Source organism: Glycine max, chromosome 6 (assembly GCF_000004515.6).
Source record: "Glycine max cultivar Williams 82 chromosome 6, Glycine_max_v4.0, whole genome shotgun sequence".
In the NCBI taxonomy this organism is placed as follows: Eukaryota; Viridiplantae; Streptophyta; class Magnoliopsida; order Fabales; family Fabaceae; genus Glycine; species Glycine max.
Window position 1 is genome coordinate 17461319 of NC_038242.2, and position 21558 is coordinate 17482876.

Below are 21558 nucleotides of genomic sequence, written 5' to 3' on the forward strand. Positions count from 1 at the left end.
CCAATTAACCGTACCCATTTACTTGGTATAAAATTACAAGATCATATATAGTCCAATCGCTATTGCATACATCACAATTTAAATTTATTGTCGACAACCACATTTGGTCCCCATTTGGAAAGGATGTGTATATATTTGTCATGTGCGTGTATTCTATAATAAGATAATATAAGATATATGATTGCAGTTGCTTATGATCTAAATTTCTTATGGACTAAATGGTCAAACTCCAATCCTCCGCGAGGTAAGCGTGGGTGAACATAAGGGCCATTTCTTAACTATATTTATACTATTGTCCAAAGTTATGAAGCATGGTCTCCGGGCAGTGATCTAGTTGAGATAGTAAATTGGGGTTAAGTAATTTAACGGGTAGATCAATAATTGATTTCGTTTGACTTAATATATATTAAAAAATTCAAAATTATATATATATATATAAGTATATAACAAATATTATTTGATTAAAAAATATTCATTTATACTCCAAAATTTAAAATAACAATTGAGGTATTAAAGTTGATAACACGAGTTCACAAATAATAATTCAATAACACAATTACAAACCGATTCGGATCGTTGGGTTTATCTCAAACTAGCAGTAGCTGGGTTTGACTGAGTCATCCCAAACCAGATGCATGATCAGTCCAATAATCAAGCCAGCTCGTTTATGCCATTGGACCAGGTTTTTTAACTATGTTTGTCACATAGTGAAATAGTATCTCTATAAGTCCAGCCATATTTTCGCCCCCACATGCCATCAATGTTCAAAGTGGTCGTGCCAAAGAGGCTTATTGAACACTTGCAGCAGCTAGAGCCACAATTTCAATGCCCCTGATTAGTTTGTCTGTCCATCACAGTACATAGTATAATAATCATAAACCCTTTTTCTCAGCGAGGCACACAGTATCATTACTACACTTTTTTTTTCACTATTGTTTTGGCAAGTCCTCAACCCCAACAACATAGAGAGCCATAATACCCTTCTTAGGCACAACAATATGGCTTTGTAAAATGGGAAGGAGTCCTTGCTGTAGTCATGAGGAATTGAGGAAAGGGGCATGGACGGTTCAAGAAGATCAGAAACTCATTGCTTACATTCAGAAACATGGCACAGGAAGCTGGCGTACCTTGCCACAAAAAGCAGGTCAATTTTTTTTTAATTAAACCCTTCATATATTATCTTAGTCTTGAATGGTTCAAATTTAAGTAGTACATCATTGGTCTAATTTGATTCTCTCTTTCTAGGATATACATTTGCGGATCTCACTTAGTAGGACAAAATTAGTTTTTTATTTGATCAGGACAAGACTAGTTTTTGGTGAATCTTAGTAGGATAAGACTATTGTTATATTATTGTTGTTGTTTTTTATGTAACCAAAAAATTGTTGTTGTTTTAGATTATGTATTTGGGTAAATAATTTACTTATTTATATTCTTATTGGGGGTTTAGGATCATGGGTCATTTCCTTTGATTGCTATAGGTTAGAGACAGAGTTGCTTAGGAATTAGTTTGGCTATAACATCTTTGAGTAGCTTTGCTCTTGGATATGGCTAAATTAACTAGTAATTAAGTGGGGAATAACATTTTCCATTACAATAAAATGAGGGTAAGTTTTTGAGTTCTTGTGTATTGTGCAGGTCTTCAAAGATGTGGCAAGAGTTGCAGGCTGAGATGGTTTAACTACCTTAGACCTGACATTAAGAGAGGAAAATTAAGCCAAGAAGAAGAGCAGACAATTATAAAACTTCAGGCGGTTCTTGGCAACAGGTGAAAGATCTAGCTGCTAGTAGAAGAAGTTTTGCATTATGAATGTTTGTAATTAGGTACCCTGCAGAAATTTTTCATTTAATTTGGTTTTTATGATTTAAGAAATTTTTGTTAGAATAACACTGTAGTTTCACATCAATCATATTTTGGTCTTTCCAATGGATAATACTATAATGCACCTCTGCAGCTTTATGAATAAGTTTCCATGTAAACACTTGTAGAAGAAGAAAATAAGAAGGAAAAATAAAATAAGTTTTCTATAAAGTGTAGTTAACTTATGCATAAGTTAAAAATAAACTTTTGTGGAAGTTAATATGAGAGAACTTTTACAAAATTAGTTTATGTCTAAATTAATGTTAGCTTATGAAGAAGTTTATTTTATTTTTCGTGCTTATTTTCTTCTCCAATTAGTGTTAAGTTCTTACTAGATGAAAATGGTGGACAAATTTTTAATACATTGAATTGCTTTCTTATTCTTTTCCTGCTAGGTGGTCAAGTATTGCAAAGCACTTACCAAAGCGAACTGATAACGAAATCAAGAACTATTGGAACTCATATCTGAGAAAGCAGTTTGAAAAGAATGCCGGGGATTCCTCAAGTCCAAAACCAATTAGTTCTGACAGTTCCCCAGAATCAAAATCCAATGACATGTGCATGGTTCCATTAGAGAAAACTGATTGCCATGAACCAAACACCAACCAGTCTCATCAGCACAAATTATCAAAGTCAACCTCATCTTCAACTCATCTACTCAACAAAGTTGCTAGTAAAATTCTGGCATCAGGGTACCTTGAAGCAATCAAATCATGCCAACCTGTTGTTGCTGGGAACAGCAAAAGTGAAGGCGTAGTTAAAAGTGGAATTGGGCCACAAAAGGACAATATTAGAGACCCCCTTGTGCCTAATTTGACCTCACCAAGTCATTCAGTAACTTCTGCTAAGTTACTGAACAAGATGGCTACTTCACTCCCTCATAAAGTTTATGGCCTTGAAGCTGTAAAAGCTGTATTCTCAAAACTGATGGAAAGCAGTGAAAAAGGTGGCATTGCTACTAGTGATGGTAGTAGCTTTGTTGGCAGTGATCAAGTTGGAAGTTGTTTAAATGCTTTAAGCCCTTTTGAGGATGGACCACACATATCAAAAATAATTGACTCCCCTTCTAGTCCTACACTAATGTTCAACCAAGTGACCACACCCTCATGCTTTTCAGAAGATAATGAAGATAACTGGCAATGTGTTTCATCTAACTATGTTTCCTTCAGAAATTGTGCTGCAAGTGGTGGTGGTGGTGACTGCAGTGTCTCTGAGATCAACTTGGGTGAGTCTTCTAGTTCCACATCATGCTTCCTGTTTGAGAATGCTGACCTGGGAACATGTGATGATGAGATAAGGAAGTACATTCAGTATCTGTAGGAAAAAATAAAATTAGTGGACACCCTCTACTAATCAGAGAGAAATATAGGTATTACAAGTGATATGGTGTAACATGAAACGATCTAAAAAGAAATAATATATATGAAGACTGTTTGGTATATAGAGATGTTTATATAGAGGTGTTTGAAAGAGGAGTCTATGTATCATCAGTCTATTTTGTAATAAGAAAAGTATATTCTTTCTTTATACATTTTTTACTTAATTTTGGTTTCCTTCCATTCATGTCATTTTAGTTCTTATTTTTTCACGATTTTAGTAAATTTGTAATTTTATTTTAATTCTTAAGTTTGCAAACGTTTATTGTTTAACCTCATGGTAGACTTGGTTAACTAATAATGTGTAGTATAGTGGTAAGGTGAAAGTTATTATTTAACAATTAAATAATATTTTAATAATTAAAATATAAAAAGTAAAAGAAATACACGCATGCACAACAAGGATTAGATTAAAATTATAGATTTTTAAAATATTAAGATTAAAGTCATGAAAAAGAAAAAGAGTTAAACTAGCAGAAATATGTTTTTATACTAGCAGAAAAAGAGTCAAAATTGAAAATAAAAAATTAATGGGACTAAACTTATAATATAGTCTAAATTTTTATACAAGATAAAAAAAACAAAAACAAAAACTAGCAGATACGACAAAAAGAGTTAAAAAATTATAATATAAAATAAAAGTGACTTGTATGTAATTAGGACCCACTATACCTCAGTGAATAATGCGACCTCACATCTCTGAAATTATTGTCTCTGTACAGAATGGTGGACCCAAAAAAATAATAAATATACAAAAATGATTGATGCCACACCATATAGAAAAATAATATATAAATATAATAAACACAATAAAGCCACACAAAAAAAAGATAAATAGTGAGATAATAACTCTTAATGAAGTGTTTATTGTTAGAAATTTTATAATTCTTAATTAATTAATTAGTTTGAGCTACATATTATATTTATCATTTATATTAGTTATTTATATATATGGACTCAATAAAAGTGATATAATTTGGTGAGTCTATTGAATTATCATGGGAACTCTAACAGGTTAAAACCTAAAGCAAGGTTGTAGTCCCCAATACACTCAAATAAGAAATTGTATTCTTTTCTCCCCATCTAACGAGAAACCTAGAGTCTCAAAAGGAAAACGGTGATTTGGTTGAGGAAAAACACAAAACCAACCGTTCCTCAGACTCATCAATTTCGTTGCTTATCGTGGATCCAAATATTTTTCACAACCCTTCTTGATAATCTAACGTAATGTGTTTCCGATGATTATTGGTATTTTATTAAGATCCCTAAAATACCAAACAAGTGATATCAGAGCCACCATTATTGTTAAATTATTGGGAATTAAAGTTATTTGGTTTGTGTTATACCTATATTATTTTGTTACATGAACCCTAATTTTATTTTGGGATTTTATCTTTGCAATTATAATTATGATTGTAAGTTTGAAATTTTTTTTCTTGATCACGATATAATAATCATCATACGCGCATTCATGTTTTGCGTTCGGATTCCATGAGAAAAACGATTTTTTTTCTCGCTCCAGAATAGTCATCCTTTTTTGTTTCTTGTTCACGTATTTTTTTTTTTATGGTTGTTGGTTTTGTTTTCTTATGCATGCCATGAATCCATGCCATACATGTCATGACATGATATACATAATCTTTGGCTTTATTATATCATCATAAGAAAACCCTTGTTGCATATCGTTAAATGCAATTTGGCTTTTGCATTTTATTTTTGTTTTCCTTATTTTTATTTGTGAATTATGTGTATTAATTGGTGATTCCCATTATATTTTGGTGTAAATTTAGAAATTACAAACCCTCAAAATTATTCCTTTTTTATGTCTAGTAATTTTGATTGAGTTGATTGAAACAATATATTGTCAAAGCAATCTATATTGCGTAAATTAATTTAATTAAAATTGCATAGATATTAGTATAAAATTATTTATGCGAATTGTGCTCAGCCCAAAGGAAGACACAATTTGGCCAAATAATTTTGTACCTGTGTCATGATAAATGTGTCAAAATTATTTTTCATGTGAATTATAGTCGGTCCAAAGAAAGACTATGATTTGACAGAATTTATTGTCAATATTCGATCATTGCATTGAGAGTACCAATTACAAATTAATTTCTTTGTCCAAAGACTATGAATTAATGTTGTGTTGGGTATCTTGTGATAGGTTTGTTATGTGAACTATTTTGCGCATGTATATATATATATATATATATATATATATATATATATATATATATATATATATTATATATAACTTATTGGCTTATTTGTGAGCATGTAATTATTTTTATTTTTATTATTATTCAGTTTCTGATGCTAGTGCTGCAAATGTATCTACTCAAGTGAACAATATCTCTATGCTAAATGGGACAAATTTTAAGGTCTGGAAGAAAGCCGTAGAAATTGTTCTCGACTGTATGGATTTGGATTTGACACTGAGAACGGAACGATCCACTTCCACTCTGGAAGCCTCCAATGAGGTAAAAATTGAGAAATGGGATTGTTCCAATCGAATGTGCATTATGATCATGAAACACTCTATTCCAGAAGCGTTTCAGAGCTCTATTTCTCAGGGTGAAAATGCAAAGAAATTTATTGATGAAATTGAACAATACTTTGCCAAAAATGAGAAGGCGGAGACGAGTAACCTTTTGGCTAAACTCATCTCCATGAAGTATAAGGGCAAAAGTAATATAAGGGAGTACATAATGGAAATGTCTAACTTGGCATCTAAACTGAAAACACTTAAGTTAGAGCTTGGTGATGACCTGCTTGAGCATATAGTTTTGATCTCACTTCCTGCACACTTTGGGCAATTCAAAGTGAGTTATAACACTCAGAAGGACAAATGGTCCCTTAATGAGCTTATATCTCATTGTATGCAAGAGGAAGAGAGGCTCTAGAGAGACAGATCTGAAAGTGCTCATTTAAACTCCACCTCTCAGAATAAGAAAAGAAAGAAAACTAAGGGTGCTACTGTGAAGGGTCTTCTCAACAAAAGAAACCAAAGAAGGATGAGGAATTTACCTGCTACTTCTACAAGAAGTCTGGACACATGAAGAAAGAGTGTCCCAAGTACGCCACATGGCGTGTAAAGAAAGGTAAATCTCTTGCTCTTGTTTGTTCTGAAGTTAATTTAGCTTTTGTACCTAAAAATACTTGATGGGTAGATTCTGGTGCTACTACTCACATAAGTGTAACCATGCAAGGTTGTTTGTGGAATCGACTACCAAGTGATGATGAAAGCTTCATATTTGTTGGCGATGGCAAAAAAGTTGCGGTGGAGGCTATAGGAACTTTTAGATTGCAGTTAAAGACTGGATTTTATTTGGATTTGTTTGAGACTTTTGTTGTACCGTCTTTTAGACGGAATTTAATTTCTATTTCTAGTTTGGACAAATTTGGTTTTCTTGTTCATTTGGAAATAATAAAGTTAGTCTCTTTCAGAATTCGAATTTGATTGGTTTCGGTTCCTTAATTGATAATCTATATATGTTGGATGTTAATTGTTCCTATTGCAAACAAATTCACGTGGTACAAAAAGGAAATTAAAAGAGAATTCAGCCACTTTATGGCACAAACGCTTAGGTCATGTCTCTAAACAAAGAATTCAGAGACTTGTGTCAGATGAAATTCTTGAACCTTTATATTTATCAGACTTTGAAGTCTGTGTTGAATGCATAAAGGGAAAACGAACAAACATAAGGAAATTAGGTGCTGAAAGAGCTAAAAACATCTTAGAACTGGTACATACTGACATTTGTGGTCCTTTTCCAACACCTTCTTGGAATAGGCAACAACATTTTATCTTGTTCATAGATGACTACTCTAGATACGGTTACCTTTATTTGATACATGAGAAGTCTCAATCCCTAGACGTTTTTAAGAGTTTCAAGGCTGAAGTTAAACTTCAACTTGGAAACAAAATTAAGGTTATCAAATCTGACTGTGGTGGTGAGTACTATGGTAGATATGATGGATCAGGAGAACAATGTCCAGGGCCTTTAGTGCTTTTTCTCAAAGAGTATGGAATTGTTTCGCAATACACTATGCCAGGCAAACCTAGCATGAATGGTATTGTAGAACGACGAAACCGAACTCTTAAGGATATGGTGAGAAGTATGGTTAGTCATTCTTCCTTGCCAAAGTCACTTTGGGGAGAAGCCTTAAAGACTGCAGCTTACATCCTTAATAGGGTTCCAATTAAAGCAGTTAATAAAACCCCTTATGAAATTTGGACTGGCAAAAAGCCAAGCATTAAGCATTTTCATATTTGGGGTTGTCCGGCTGAGGTGCGGCCTTATAGGCCACATGAAAGAAAGTTGGATTCAAGAACAATTAACTGCTATTTTGTTGGCTTTGCTGAACGCTCTCGGGGCTATAAGTTTTATGATCCCACTTTAAGATCAATATTTGAAACGGGAAATGCAAAATTTCTTGAGAAAGTTGAGTTTGGGAAGGAAGAGAACACAAGGAAAATTATCTTTGAGGAAGAACCTTTTATTGATAATGCTCAAGTCCTCATACCTATTGTTGTACAAGAAACAACTCCAGTAATAGAAAACAATGTTCAAACTATTGTTGATGACATTGTTCAAGAACAAGACAACGATGAGGTTCTTCCTCAAATATCTATACAGCAACCTCAACAACCTCAAGAAATGTCATTAAGGAGATCTGATAGAGAGAGGAGAAGTGCAATCCCTGATGATTATATTATCTTTCTCCAAGAACATGAGGATGACATTGGTTTAGCAGAGGATGATCCGATTAACTTCTATCAAGCCATGCGTAGCTCTAACTCTCAAAACTGGATCAATGCCATGAAGGATGAGATGAAATCTATGCAAGACAATGACGTTTGGGATCTCGTTGAATTGCCTGAAAGTGTGAAACCTATTGGCTGCAAATGGATATTTAAAACCAAAAGGGATTCAAAGGGCAATGTCGAGAGATATAAGGCTCGTCTAGTCGCTAATGGATTTACCCAAAAGGAAGGCATTGACTATAAAGAAACATTTTTCTCCAGTATCTTCAAAGGATTTCTTTAGAACAATAACGGCACTGGTAGCTCATTTTGATTTAAAGCTAAATCAGATGGATGTTAAGACTGTGTTTTTAAATGGTGACATTGAAGAAACAATTTATTTTGTTTGCACACCATAGACTTTGAGTCACCTGATACAAAGTTTTCTGGTTGCATCATATAAATTGTTTTGAGGCAAATGCAGTTGATGATTGTGTATACCACAAGTTTAGTGGGAGTAAATACTCATTTTTGGTGTTATATGTCGATGATATACTATTTGCTAGCAACGATATAAGCTTTTTACAAGAGACTAAGAAATTTCTGACGAAATTTTTTTAGATGAAAGATCTTGAGGAAGCCTCTTTTGTATTAGGAATCAAGATACTAAGAGATCGCTCTCAAGGTATCCTAAGGTTGTCACAAGAGAGTTAGATCGATAAGGTCCTAGATAGATTTGGCATGAAAGATAGTAAACCAGGAGATACCCTGATAGCTAAAGGAGACAAATTTAGTCTCAAATAATGCCCCAATAATGACCTTGAAAGAATAGAAATGCAAAAGATTCCTTATGCATCAACAGTAGGAAGTCTAATGTACGCTCAAGTTTGCACTCGTCTCGATATAGCATTTGTAGTAGGAGTTCTGGGCAGATATTTGAGTAATCTTGGAATGCAGCATTGGAAAGCAGCAAAACATGTGATGTGTTACCTAAAGAAAACAAAAGGATACATGTTCACTTATCAGAAGTCTGAGAATTTGGAGATCATTGGATACTCAGACTCTGATTTTGCTGGATGCCAAGATAGCAAGCGCTCCACATCTGGATACATATTTATGTTGGCTGGAGGAGCTATCTCTTGGAAGTCTGTTAAACAGACTCTCATAGCTTCTTCAACCATGGCCGCAAAGTTCATTGTTTGTTTTGAGGCATCCAACCATGGGATATGGTTGAGAAATTTTGTCACTGGTTTACGTGTGGTTGACGGCATTGAAAGACCATTAAAGATTTATTGTGACAATAACTCAACAGTTCTTTACTCCAACAATAATAGGAGTGCAACCAAATCAAAGTTTATTGACATCAAGTTTTTGGTTGTTAAAGAAAGAGTTCAGAATAGACAGATTTCTATAGAACATTTAAGGACTAATGATATGCTAGCTGACCCACTTACAAAAGGTTTGGTACCTAAAGTTTTTCATGAGCACACTGCTCATATGGGAGTGACTCCTTATAGTACCTTAGTTTAGTGAGAATCTCAATTATGTTCTATATATGCCTTATGGTTTTCAGATATTTGTATAGATTGATTTTCTATAAAATAAAGTTGAAGGTTATCATTTCATTCTGAGCTTGTTTTGTTTGTAATATTTATATTGTGTTTGGATTGATCTCTATAAAGAATAAAGTTTGGACTAGTTGAAAATGAACATGAATGAGATCACATTGCATGTTATTTTCATGTCGCTTATCCATATTTGGTCTATGTCATCAAGTATATGTGACATTGGTGATCATTGTGGCTCAATCACGTTGGATTGTGAGAAAAACTACAATGGTTATGTGTTACTGTATAAGATGGACCAGATTGTTTAAGGAAAGTCTAAAAGTAAATAACATACAGTTGTGCGCCTAAAGACTTTTGTAATATAAATGATTAAGGTTAATATGAAGTTCAAGTGAGAAATTGTTAGGAATTTTATAATTCCTAATTAATTAATTAGTGTAGGCTACATATTATATTTATCATTTATATTAGTTATTTACATTTATGGGCTCAATAAAAGTGATCTAATTTGGTGAGCCTATTAAACTATCATTAGTAATTAATATGGGCTTGATAAGCAAAAACCAGTTTGGCCCGTTAGGAAATAATGAGAACTAATTATATTCTCTTCTCCACATCTGATGAGAAACCTAATGTCCCAAAAGAAAAATGGTGATTTGGTTGAGGAAAAACACAAAACCAACCGTTCCTCAGACTAATCAATTCCGTTGTTTATCATGGATCCAAGTATTTTTCACAACCCCTCTTGATAATCTAACGTAATATATTTTCGGTGATTATTGGTATTTTATTAAGGTTCCTAAAATACCAAACATTTGTTTGATATGTTAGTGTGTCTATCACTCTATCTTATTAAAAAAAAAGTGACATTTTAGTTTCCTCATTGCGACATTGCTCAAACTATCTTCTGTGCTGTTCTTTTCAGCAAAAAAAAGAAAAATGTTGGAAACGAAAGTTGGACGTGTAGATATTTCTTTATATGATGGCTACACATGGATCGATTTTAATATGAACCATCATATCTTCTTCTCTTTTTTTTTTCTTAATTGATATCTCTCCTCTAATTTTTTAAATTCATAATTTTAGATTTATTGATTTTTAATTATAATATTTAGTCTTTAATTTTATAAATTTATATTTTTACTTCTCCTGATAGATTATTAACTAATAATTATGATTATTGGAGGAAATTAATTATAAATTAAATAAAAAAATTTAATAAAATGGTGGAGTCACATGCAACAATGGAGGTAGAAGAGGTGTTTTCGGAAAAAATGAGGAATAATAATGTTGTGGAAAATTAGGATTCATAATTTTTTCTTCAGTTTTTTAATAATTAATTATTTTTATTAATTTATAATTAACTTAATAACTCAATTAATCATAATTATTTGTTAATAATCTATCAAGAAGATCAAAATCATCAATTTATAAGACTAAGAGAACCAAATATTATAATTAAAATAAAAAAGATCAAAATCATATATTTAAAAAATTAAGACATCAAAATTATAATTTAGTTTTTTTATTCAGAAACTATCATATCTTTTGATGCACCGGTGGACTACAAAATCATTAATATCATAATAAAATAAATTAAATGATTTAGATTAATTTTTACATTTTAAAAAAATTATAGATTTATCTTACTAAAATTAAAAGCGATTATTTATCCTTGTTCAAAAATAAATAAAATATATTTTTCATACTTATAAAATCACCAAAGTATAAATTTTGTCTTTGTAAAAAAAATATCTATTTTTAATTTTCATAAAATTTAAATATGTTCCTTACATGTTATTCCCTTACCTAGTTATCACTGCCTCCTTATAATTTTTGGAGATTAAAAATCTCATAAATTAAAAAAAAAGACTGCTGCAAATTTTGAAATCCTTAATTAACTTTGTCATATTTTTAAATTCTTCATTAACTCACACTTGTCTTTTATAAATACAATGTAGATAATTACAACGCCAATAAAAGGATGTGATGATCACAATGATCATATAATCTATATAATTATACAAATAAGATCCTAATTACTTTTTTTCTGTCCTGTTAACACCTGTTTACTGTCCAATCTTTGTCCCGTTAACAATTGTCCATCTCTTTCTATTATAAAGTAAAGTCTATATGCTTGGTTCTTTGCTCAAGCAAGATCCTCTTTTATGCTTTGGGTCCACGTGTCCTCCTTCACTGTCTTCTTTTTTTTATTATATTATTGAACAATAAATGCTCTGTACCATATTACCTTCCACGCGGCTGCTCCATAACATGTTTAAGTGAACCAAGATTTATTACTGCCACTCCGGCGCGTGCACTGCAATCAAGTTTCCAGATTAACCACTTTAATTCCTTTCATAAATTGAGGTCTCCAGTTTTGGCTTCACATTCAAAGGGTGATAATAATTTTGAACAGACATTTTATAAAATAAAATAAAAAATTGAACAGACAAGTAATAATAGGAGAATATTTTTTAGTGAGAACGTGTTATGTGATTGCTAAGGAAATTTGTTAAGAAATTAAATGTCACTTTTTTTATTTCAAATATTATTATTATTTTTATTAACATTACTATATTATATGATCATTTTTAATATATATATATATATATATATATATAATATCTTTTAATAAAAATGTATTATTATTTATTATAAAAAGTATAAGGACAGTGTATAGTATGATATATCCAAAACTAAAAATGGAAAACTGAAACGCCAATGAAACCATAATGAAAGAAAAAAAATGCAGTTATATATTGATTTGTTTGCCATGATTATCGATGCAGTTACGTGTTGAAATTTATTTGCCATGATTATCGATGCAGTTACGTGTTGAATTGTTTGCCATGATTATCGATGCTATAGCTGGAACTATTTCACTTATTATATATTGAACCCATGACTAAGAGTTACAAAATGCAGTTATTCTTAAAATTAAATAATAAACCCATCAATTTTCCATTTTGTCTTTTTTTTATAAAACAGTAACTCTATTCAATAAGGAAACTTTTTATACAAATATTTTTGGTACAGTCATCTTCTCCGAGCACGTTGAGTACTATAACCATATGAGGAAATAATCAATCAGCATTAATAAGAAATTATTTCAAATCAATCTGCATAAAGAATTAAAAATAGAATATACAATTTGATTAGTTGAATACATAAATATATATATATAATAAGTATAATTTAAATATATATGTATAATTTAATTCTTCTTTTATGCTTCTTTGCTCATTGATGTGTGTTGTCACCTGGTCAATAATAAACCTTCTTTTATGCTTCTTTCCTCATTGGCCCGTGAAGGCTTCATCCTTTACCAAAGGTTTGTGTTTTATAAGGTCTCTTCCCTCTTTTTGTGGCAGTTGTTGCAATTCCTTATTTCCACAAAGTCACATGTCACTTTCTAATTACCGGATTTCACCTTACCATTTAATTCTCTTTAATTCCAGAATTTTCTTCTCTCTCTTCTATTTATGTTGCGTCCATCCAGATACTCTTCCCCCTGTTTCTCTTCCTCAACTTCTTCTTTTTTCTTCTCTATCAATATTCACTTTTCCCTTTTTTCTCTTTCTCAACTTCTCATTTTTTTCTTCTTCGCTTTTGTTTCTCCTTCTTTAATCTTTTGCATCCATCCCGTTTTTGTTTCTCCTCCTTTATTCTTTTGCGTCCGTCCATATTTTGTTTCACGTCAATATTTTATTTTTTTCCCTTTTTATCTAATTTTTTGTGCTTTGATTTTTAGGACAGTCTAACGACGGTGCTAAAAGTTACAAGACTTTGCCCATGGAAGAGTTGAGATAGGCTACTAAAGAATAGAGGTATTGAAGAATAAAAGTTCCATTTTTTTTTCAATTTTTTCTCCTTTTTTTGCCTAATTTTTTGTGGTCTCATTTTTTGTGGTTTGATTTTGGGGACAGGCTAACGGTGGTGTTGAAGGTTACGGCGCTTTGCCCATGCAAGGGTTGCAACAATAGGACTTGAGGTTACTGTTCTTTTTCGTTTTTTTAAAAGAAAATTATTTCCTGTCATTTTTGCTACAAGAGTTGTTGTTGATTTCTTTTTGTTTCTCTTCTAATTCTTTTTCGTTTTTAAAAATGCAGGTTCGTAAACACAAAAGCTTAAATTTTGTGTGTTGTTCTGCCTTTATTTTGTTTTCTGACTTCTCCCAATACAAAAGTTTAAATTTTTTTGTGTTCTTTTGGCATGTTCTATGCAGAGAAGGTGGAAAAACACATTAACGTTGCGATTTTTATCTCAAAAACTTCATGGGTTCAGGTTCGTAAACACAAAGGCTTTAATTTTTGGGGGTGTTCTGCCTTTATTTTATTTTCTACATGAGTACAGGTTCTGTGTTTAACAAAAAATGTGTCATCTTTTTCGTAATTTCCTTTTTTTAAAAATTTATCTTCTCCCATTTTTGCTACAAGAGTTGTTGTTGATTTCTTTTTGTTTCTCTTCTAATTCTTTTTCGTTTTTTTAAAATGCAGGTTTGTAGGCACAAAAGCTTAAATTTTTCGTGGTGTTCTGCCTTTATTTTTGTTTTCTAACTTCTCCCAATACAAAAGTTTAAATTTTTTTTTATGTTCTTTTGTCATGTTGTATGCAGAGAAGGTGGAAAAACACATTAAAGTTGCGATTTTTATCTCAAAAACTTCATGGGTTCAGGTTCGTAAACACAAAGGCTTTAATTTTTGGGGGTGTTCTGCCTTTATTTTGTTTTCTACATGAGTACAGGTTTTGTGTTGAAGAACAAATGTGTCATTTTTTTCGTAATTTCCTTTTTTCAAAAAATTATCTTCTTCCATTTTTGCTACAAGAGTTGTTGCTGATTTCTTTTTGTTTCTCTTCTAATTCTTTTTTGTTTTTTTTAAATTATCTTCTATCATTTTTGCTAGAGTTGTTGCTGATTTTTTACATCCTCTCCATCTTCCATTTTCGTTCCTCTTCATTCCTCTTCATATTCATATTCCGTTTTATTTCTATTTTTGTTTTGGTTCCATTTTCGTTTATCTCACTGTTTGTTCATTGTTTTTAATGAATTGCTATTGTATGCAGAGAAGGTGGAAGAAGACACTGAAGCTGCCATTTTTTACTCCAAAAAGCTTCCATTTTTATCTGATTTTTATGTCAAAAGATTTGTCTCCTTTGTTTCTCTGTCTACATGTTCATTTTCTTTGTTTTTGTTTTTCCATCTTCCTTTTTCGTTCCTCTCCATTCATCTTCCTTCATATTCTATTTTCTTTGTTTCTTTGTTTCTCCAACTTCAATTTTCGTTCGTCTTCATTCCTCTTCATATTCCGTTTGACTCTTATTTTTGTTTTAGTTCCATTTTTGTTTATCTCGTTGCATGTTAATTGTTTTTTATGAATCGTTATTGTATGTAGAGAAGGTGGAATGAGACACTAAAGCTGCCATTTTTAACTCCAAAAACCTTTGATTTTTATCTCAAACAGGATTCTTTTCTTTGTTTCTCTATCTACAAGTTTGTTTTCTTTATTTGTTTTCTTTATATTCCGTTTGACTTTTCTTTTCGTTTTGGTTCCATTTTTGTTTGTCATTGCATGTTGATTGTTTTTCATGAATCAGTGTTGTATGCAGCCAAGGTTGAAGAAGACATTATACCTATCATTTTTACAACAAATATTACACTAAGTAACATAATATTATCCTTATCTTCATATCCTAACGTAATATTCTCATTAATTTGAAGATCATGACCATTTTCATACTCCACAAAATATTTAAAATTGATTGGCAAAAATTAATTGGCAAGTACCTATTAATGAAAAGGTTTTTTTCAATTTTCCTAATGTTTTTGTTTCATTTTTAAATTGGCAGTATAATCTTTAAAGCTGATTATTAAGTAACATAATATTATGATTATCTTCATATCTTAACCGAATAGTCTCATTAATTTGAAAATCATGACCATTTTCGTACTTCAATAGAATATTTAAAATCATTTCCAAAAATTAATTGGCGAGTTCCTATTAATGGAAAAGGTTTTTTTAAAATATTACACTATCAATTTTACCAAATTGACAACATATATTTAAAACTGATTGTTAAGTAACATAATATTAGGATTATCTTCATATCCTAACGGAAAGTCTCATTAATTTGAAGATCATGACCATTTTCATACTCCAACAGAATGTTTAAAATTAATTGACAAAAATTAATTGGCAAGTACCTATAAATGGAAAGGATTTTTTCAGATATTACTCTATCAATTTTACCAAATGGACAATATAATATTTAAAGCTGATTGATAAGAGAATCTCGACGGAGGCAAAAGACATGGAGGAGAGAGGAGAAAGTTCTGGAATTAAGGGGAATTAAATGGTGCAGTGAAATCCGACAATTAGAAAGTGACACGTATAACTTGGTGGTACTGGAAAAAAAACTTCAGCATGTGAGGAAAGTGTGAGCACTGAGCAAAAAAAAAATTAATAAATAAATAAAATTAAAAAAAATGACATTGTAAGACACGTGGGTTGAAATGAAAAAAGAAGGATTGGAGAATTTATTATTTTTTATTGGACAAAATTAATTGGCAAGTACCTATCAATGGAAGGGTTTTTTTCCAAATATTGCACTAAGTAACATAATAATATCATCATCTTCCTATCCTAACGGAATAGTCTCATTAATTTGAAGATCATGACCATTTTCATACTCCAACAAAATATTTTGGCAAAAATTAATTGGTAAGTACCTATTAATGGAAAGGGGTTTTTCAATTTTCCTAACGTTTTTGTTTCATTTTTAAATTGGCAGTATAATATTTAAAGCTGATTGAAGTGAGAAAAGAAAGATTTGAGAGTTTATTATTTTTTATTGGACAAAATTAATTGGCAAGTACCTATTAATGGAAAGGTTTTTTTCCAAATATTACACTATCAATTTTACCATATTATTCAAATCAGCTTTAATTTTCTATTTATTTTTAAATTGGCAGTATAATATTTAAAGCTGATTGCAAGCTCATTTTACTTCCAAAATCACGAATTTGCTATAAATTAAAATAGAGAAAGAACAAAATGTGATAAACAAAATACTCTTCACTATATGTGTCTTTCCTTCATAAATCGGGTTTATAATAGTGGTATCAATTTTTGTAACTTCGTTATTATCAAAACAAAAAGATCATATCATACTTTTAATGAAAAAAAAAATTCATACGAAAGTGAAATGAATAAAATTACTAATATTAAATAACTCAGTGTAACTAATATAAAAAATGTGTTTTCAATTTACGTTTTTCAGCAAATTGTAAACAATAAAATGCATTACCTGGAAATCATAATGATTAAATTACAACTTTAAAATATCAAAACAAAATAACATAAAAATTTCTCCATCAATCAAAATGGGGTCATCATCACTCTATTTTTATATGCAACTTCTTTTCAGATATTGCACTATCAATTTTACCAAATGGACAATATAATATTTAAAGCTGATTGATAAGAAAATCTTGACGGAGGCAAAAGAGATGGAGGAGAGAGAATTCATTATTATCAAAACAAAAAGATCATATTATACTTTTAATGGAAAAAAAATTTTCATGCGAAAGTGAAATTAATAAAATTACTAATATTAAATAACTCAGTGTAACTAATATAAAAAATATGTTTTCAATTTACGTTTTTCTAGCAAATTGTAAACAATAAGATGCATTATCTGGAAATCATAATGATTAAATTACAACTTTAAACTGTCAAAACAAAGTAACATAAAAATTTCTCCATCGATCAAAATGGGGTCATCATCACTCTATTTTTATATTCGACAATTAGAAAGCGATGTGTGTGGCTTGGTGGTACGGGAAAAAAACATCAACATGTGAGGAAGGTGTAACCACTTAGCAAAATAAAAAAATAATAAATAAAATTACACATGGATTGAAGTGAGAAAAAAAAGATTGGAGAGTTTATTATTTTTTATCGGACAAAATTAATTGGCAAGTACCTATTAATGGAAAGGTTTTTTTTCAAATATTACACTATCAATTGTACCATATTATTCAAATCAGCTTTAATTTTCTATTTATTTTTGTCGTAATCATTGTCAATTTATTAACATTAACATTTAATTATTAAAGGTTTCATTTTTATCTATTTTTTCCCATTTCTTTTTAGTAAACTGAACATTGTTGATGGAGGGATATTGTTGTCTACTCTGCTCATCTTACACATTCTCTGCTATGCTCATCTCATATTTATTTGCTGCTTATCTCAGTGCTTATGTTTTACAGACCATGTAATATCCATGATCTGTTTTCAGATTTACTTGATCTGAAAAAAAAAAAAAAAAAAACTTATCTCACCATGCTGTGACCTTTCAATATTTTTGCTTCTAATTATTGAACATTTTAGTTTTGTAAAGTTACGGGGAAAAGTTTTTTGTTTTTTCCTAACCTTTGTGTTTTGCATTTTCGTTTCCTACAAAATTACCCTTCTTCACTAAATAAGAAAGCCAATAGTAACATAAGCAATGGATTCTCTCATTCCCGTCTTGCATTTGGAAAACAACAGCACAGAGTAAAAAAAAAAATATATACAAAAAATTAAAGATTAAACAAAAATTGTGGATTTTTAAAGATATAAAAACCAAATATTTATATTTTGAAATAAAGAGATCATAGTTGTGAATTTTTAAAAATAGAATAATCAAATGTTTTAATTATAAAATAAAGAGACCAAATTTTAGATTAAATAAAATTAAAAAAACAAAATTGCATTTAAGTTTAGCAATTTTTAACTGTTAAAATGCTATATGTTTAAATTAATTTAAGCTGCATATTTTTTTACATTCAAATTGCTAGAATAGTTTTTTAACTTTAAATTACAAAGAGCATTAATTTTGTGTCCCGTAATCATATACTTAACTAAAATTTTTCTAAAACATTATTTTTTATACATGATTATAATTTTTTTTTTCTGAATTAGATTAAAATTTATTTAGGATAAGAAAAGGTTATTTTTAAATAATATTATTTCTAGAGATTACAAAATTATTTAACATAACAACAAATTATTTTTATAGACTGAAACATTTTTTAAAACAAAGACTAAAACATTATTTTTTTATAAGTGTAAATTATCTTTTATAATGAAAATATTACTTTCATATGCCCACTAAATTGTTTTTTAAAACAAACACTACAAAATTATTTTACAAAAAAAGTTATTTTTTTAAAAGTGTCAATTATCTTTTACAATGAAAATATTACTTTCATATGTCTATTAATTATGAAAATTTAGTCCCTCTTCACAATAAAATACATCTAAAATAAAAATTTTCTTGCAAAACCACAATATTTTTTAATTTATTTCCTATGTTTCTTTTATATAATTTAAATCAATTTAAAAATGTTTTCAACACAATCAACTCTTGATACAAATTATCTTTATGTTATATACAAACAACACCCTGACTAATAGTATTTATGTCACTTACAGTAAAATTACACAAACAACACCCTAACAAATATTATTTATGTCACTTACAGTCTAATGATACAAACAACATCCTGACAAATAGTATTTATTTCGCTTACAGTAAAATACCGACTCGTGCATCGCACGCGCACTCCACTAGTTTAAAATATTGTGATCATCAATGATCATAAAAAATTGATAAATTATAATAGGTATTTCTGGTTATTATATATTTATATTTGTCCTTTATATATATATATATATATATATATATATATATATATATATATATATATATATATATATATATAAAAGTGGCCCACAATGTCATATGATTAGATCAGTAAAAAAAAAAGTCATATGATTAGAAGTCACCAGAAGCCACCAATGGACACTGGTCATTATTGTAAAAGTGTAACTTCAATTGTTTAATGTTGATTACCTAATTTAGAAGTTACCTGTCATTAATCTGAGACAAATTTTTATTTACTGTCAAAAAAGATGGATACGAATATTGGAACCATCGATAGTCCAAATATTGTTGTGATCATTGAACAAGAATCCCCTGATGTATTGAAATCTTCATTACCATTGACTTTATCGATGAGTTGAATTGAACCACGAGACAGGACACAAGATCAATGAGACAAATTGCATATCGATTAGAGCCAATTGCGATCGAAACCTAGCAGTTAAACGAAACTATTCTTTCAAATTTTGAATCGTTACTGTGTTCTATTTGTTCACCTCTAATCATGCGGGTTAAGCATTAGCAGGAGACAAGTTGATGGTCCATGTGGCACTAAAATTGACCTCACTAGCAGCGTTACTTTAGAATTTAACGGAAAGACTATTTTGCAACACTTATACAAAGATAGGGACTATTTTGAATTTAACATTAAGTTATGGACTAATATGCAAAATGGGTACAATGTCAGGGACTAAATTGTCTATTCACTCAATTATTTCTGCTATAAGTTGTAGATTTTTAGTTTCAGGAAAATATGTTGCGTTACAAATTTGTGATGAGGAAAATGTTGAAACTATGATCGAAAGTTTCCAACAACAAGAACAAATGTCAGTTCTAGAATTGTACATAGAAAAGGATGTTGCTGGTGGTTCTATGTTTCATTCTGCAAATTCTTTTCTATCATGTGGAAATAATTTATCTAATAATGAGTCGGAACCGCCAAGAAATGTAAACATTTTACATGATGATGAAGATGATGATGATGATGATTATGTTGTGTCTAACTCATACGTTGAAGAGTCTTTAGATGAAGATGATAGTGTTGATGGTATATCTGATACTGACGATGAAGTGACCGACATGATTCAACCAGTTACAATTGTTTACCCAACCTAAGGTATATTTTATTAAATAAATAAATGGGTGAACACATTTATCATTTTATGACAATTGTATTTAATGTTAAATAAATACGATTGTGATATTGACATGAATTTAATTTTTTTAACTATTAGGTGTAGAAGGAATTCAAAATCCATTTTGGAATGATGCTTTGCATTATAACAATATCAATTGGAGTCATCCTGATGAGGAGGACATTTGCGGTTTGGAGATGCCATCGAGTTTTAATGTTGGGCAAAAATTATATGTTGGCATTGATTTTGATAGTAAAGTTGCGGTAAAAAATGCCCTAAAACAATATGTTATGAAGGTGCATCAAAGTTTTAAAGTTGTTGAAACCAAATCGCACAAATATATCATTTGTTGCCCGAATAAAAGCGAAGAGTCTCCTTGCCTTTCTTATATGAGGGCAATTTTATCTAAAAAAACTGATTCATGAAAAGTGACACAATGAGGTGGACCACACACATATCTGAATATGAGTATGATACAAGATCACGAGAAGCTTGATTCAGATTTAATTGACACTTGTGTGGTAGGTACGTTTTTTATGTTCATATTATCCTACTTTTGTATTATTTGTTATTTAAATTTATTTATTTTATTAACAGGCACGATCAAAGAAGATCCATCAATAAAAGTTTCTTTGATTCAAGAAAGGATAAATAGTGAATTTGCCTATAAGGTTTCGTACAGAAAAGCATGGATGGCCAAACAAAAAGCGATTGCAATTGAATATGACGATAGGGTCAACAAACATCTTCGTTTTTTGCCTATAGTAGACCATGTAGTCGGAGTTAAAGCTCAATAAGCCCTCTTGTCGAGGATAACCGTCGACCCTAAAATCAGCTTGATTGTTCCATTGACTGATCATTGGGGCGAACAGTTGCCCCTAATTTTCATCATGCTTGTCTTTCAGTGTTATGTCATGAATATCCAAGGGTTGCGAAGGACACCCTAGAATTGGTTGTTGCATTTCAAATTGTCTCAATACTCTATCGGGTTGGTGCCACTCAATAACTTGGAAACAAATCAGTGGCACCACCACGCACCACACTACGCTTCCAACTAAAGAAATTGGAGGCAACACTGACATAACATTTATTGTGTAAGGCTCCCATAGAAACTGCATATAACAACACAGTTGTTTATTTTCAGTGAAATATGATATAT

General features: G+C 30.4%; 2 protein-coding genes across 2 annotated transcripts; both read left to right on the plus strand.

Moving 5' to 3' along the window:
• The first annotated feature begins 751 nt into the window (after positions 1 to 751).
• On the plus strand, positions 752 to 3388 carry LOC100818639 (transcription factor MYB51). The gene is made up of 3 exons (XM_003528148.5): positions 752 to 1144; positions 1639 to 1768; positions 2257 to 3388. Exons 1-3 carry the CDS (start codon positions 1012 to 1014, stop codon positions 3179 to 3181), a joined length of 1188 nt encoding a protein of 395 aa, XP_003528196.1. The 5' UTR covers positions 752 to 1011; the 3' UTR covers positions 3182 to 3388.
• A 5433-nt stretch (positions 3389 to 8821) lies between these two features.
• LOC121174989 (secreted RxLR effector protein 161-like) lies at positions 8822 to 9517 on the plus strand. Its single transcript, XM_041016137.1, has one exon. The coding sequence runs from the start codon at positions 8822 to 8824 to the stop codon at positions 9515 to 9517; it is 696 nt and encodes a 231-aa protein (XP_040872071.1).
• Positions 9518 to 21558: the final 12041 nt, after the last annotated feature.

Coding starts and splice junctions, on each gene's coding strand:
- LOC100818639 (XM_003528148.5), top strand. CDS start 1,012: ATGGGAAGGAGTCCTTGCTGTAGTCATGAGGAATTGAGGAAAGGGGCA. Junction 1,145..1,638: donor TACCTTGCCACAAAAAGCAG/GTCAATTTTTTT, acceptor TGTATTGTGCAG/GTCTTCAAAGATGTGGCAAG. Junction 1,769..2,256: donor CAGGCGGTTCTTGGCAACAG/GTGAAAGATCTA, acceptor TTTTCCTGCTAG/GTGGTCAAGTATTGCAAAGC.
- LOC121174989 (XM_041016137.1), top strand. CDS start 8,822: ATGCAAAAGATTCCTTATGCATCAACAGTAGGAAGTCTAATGTACGCT.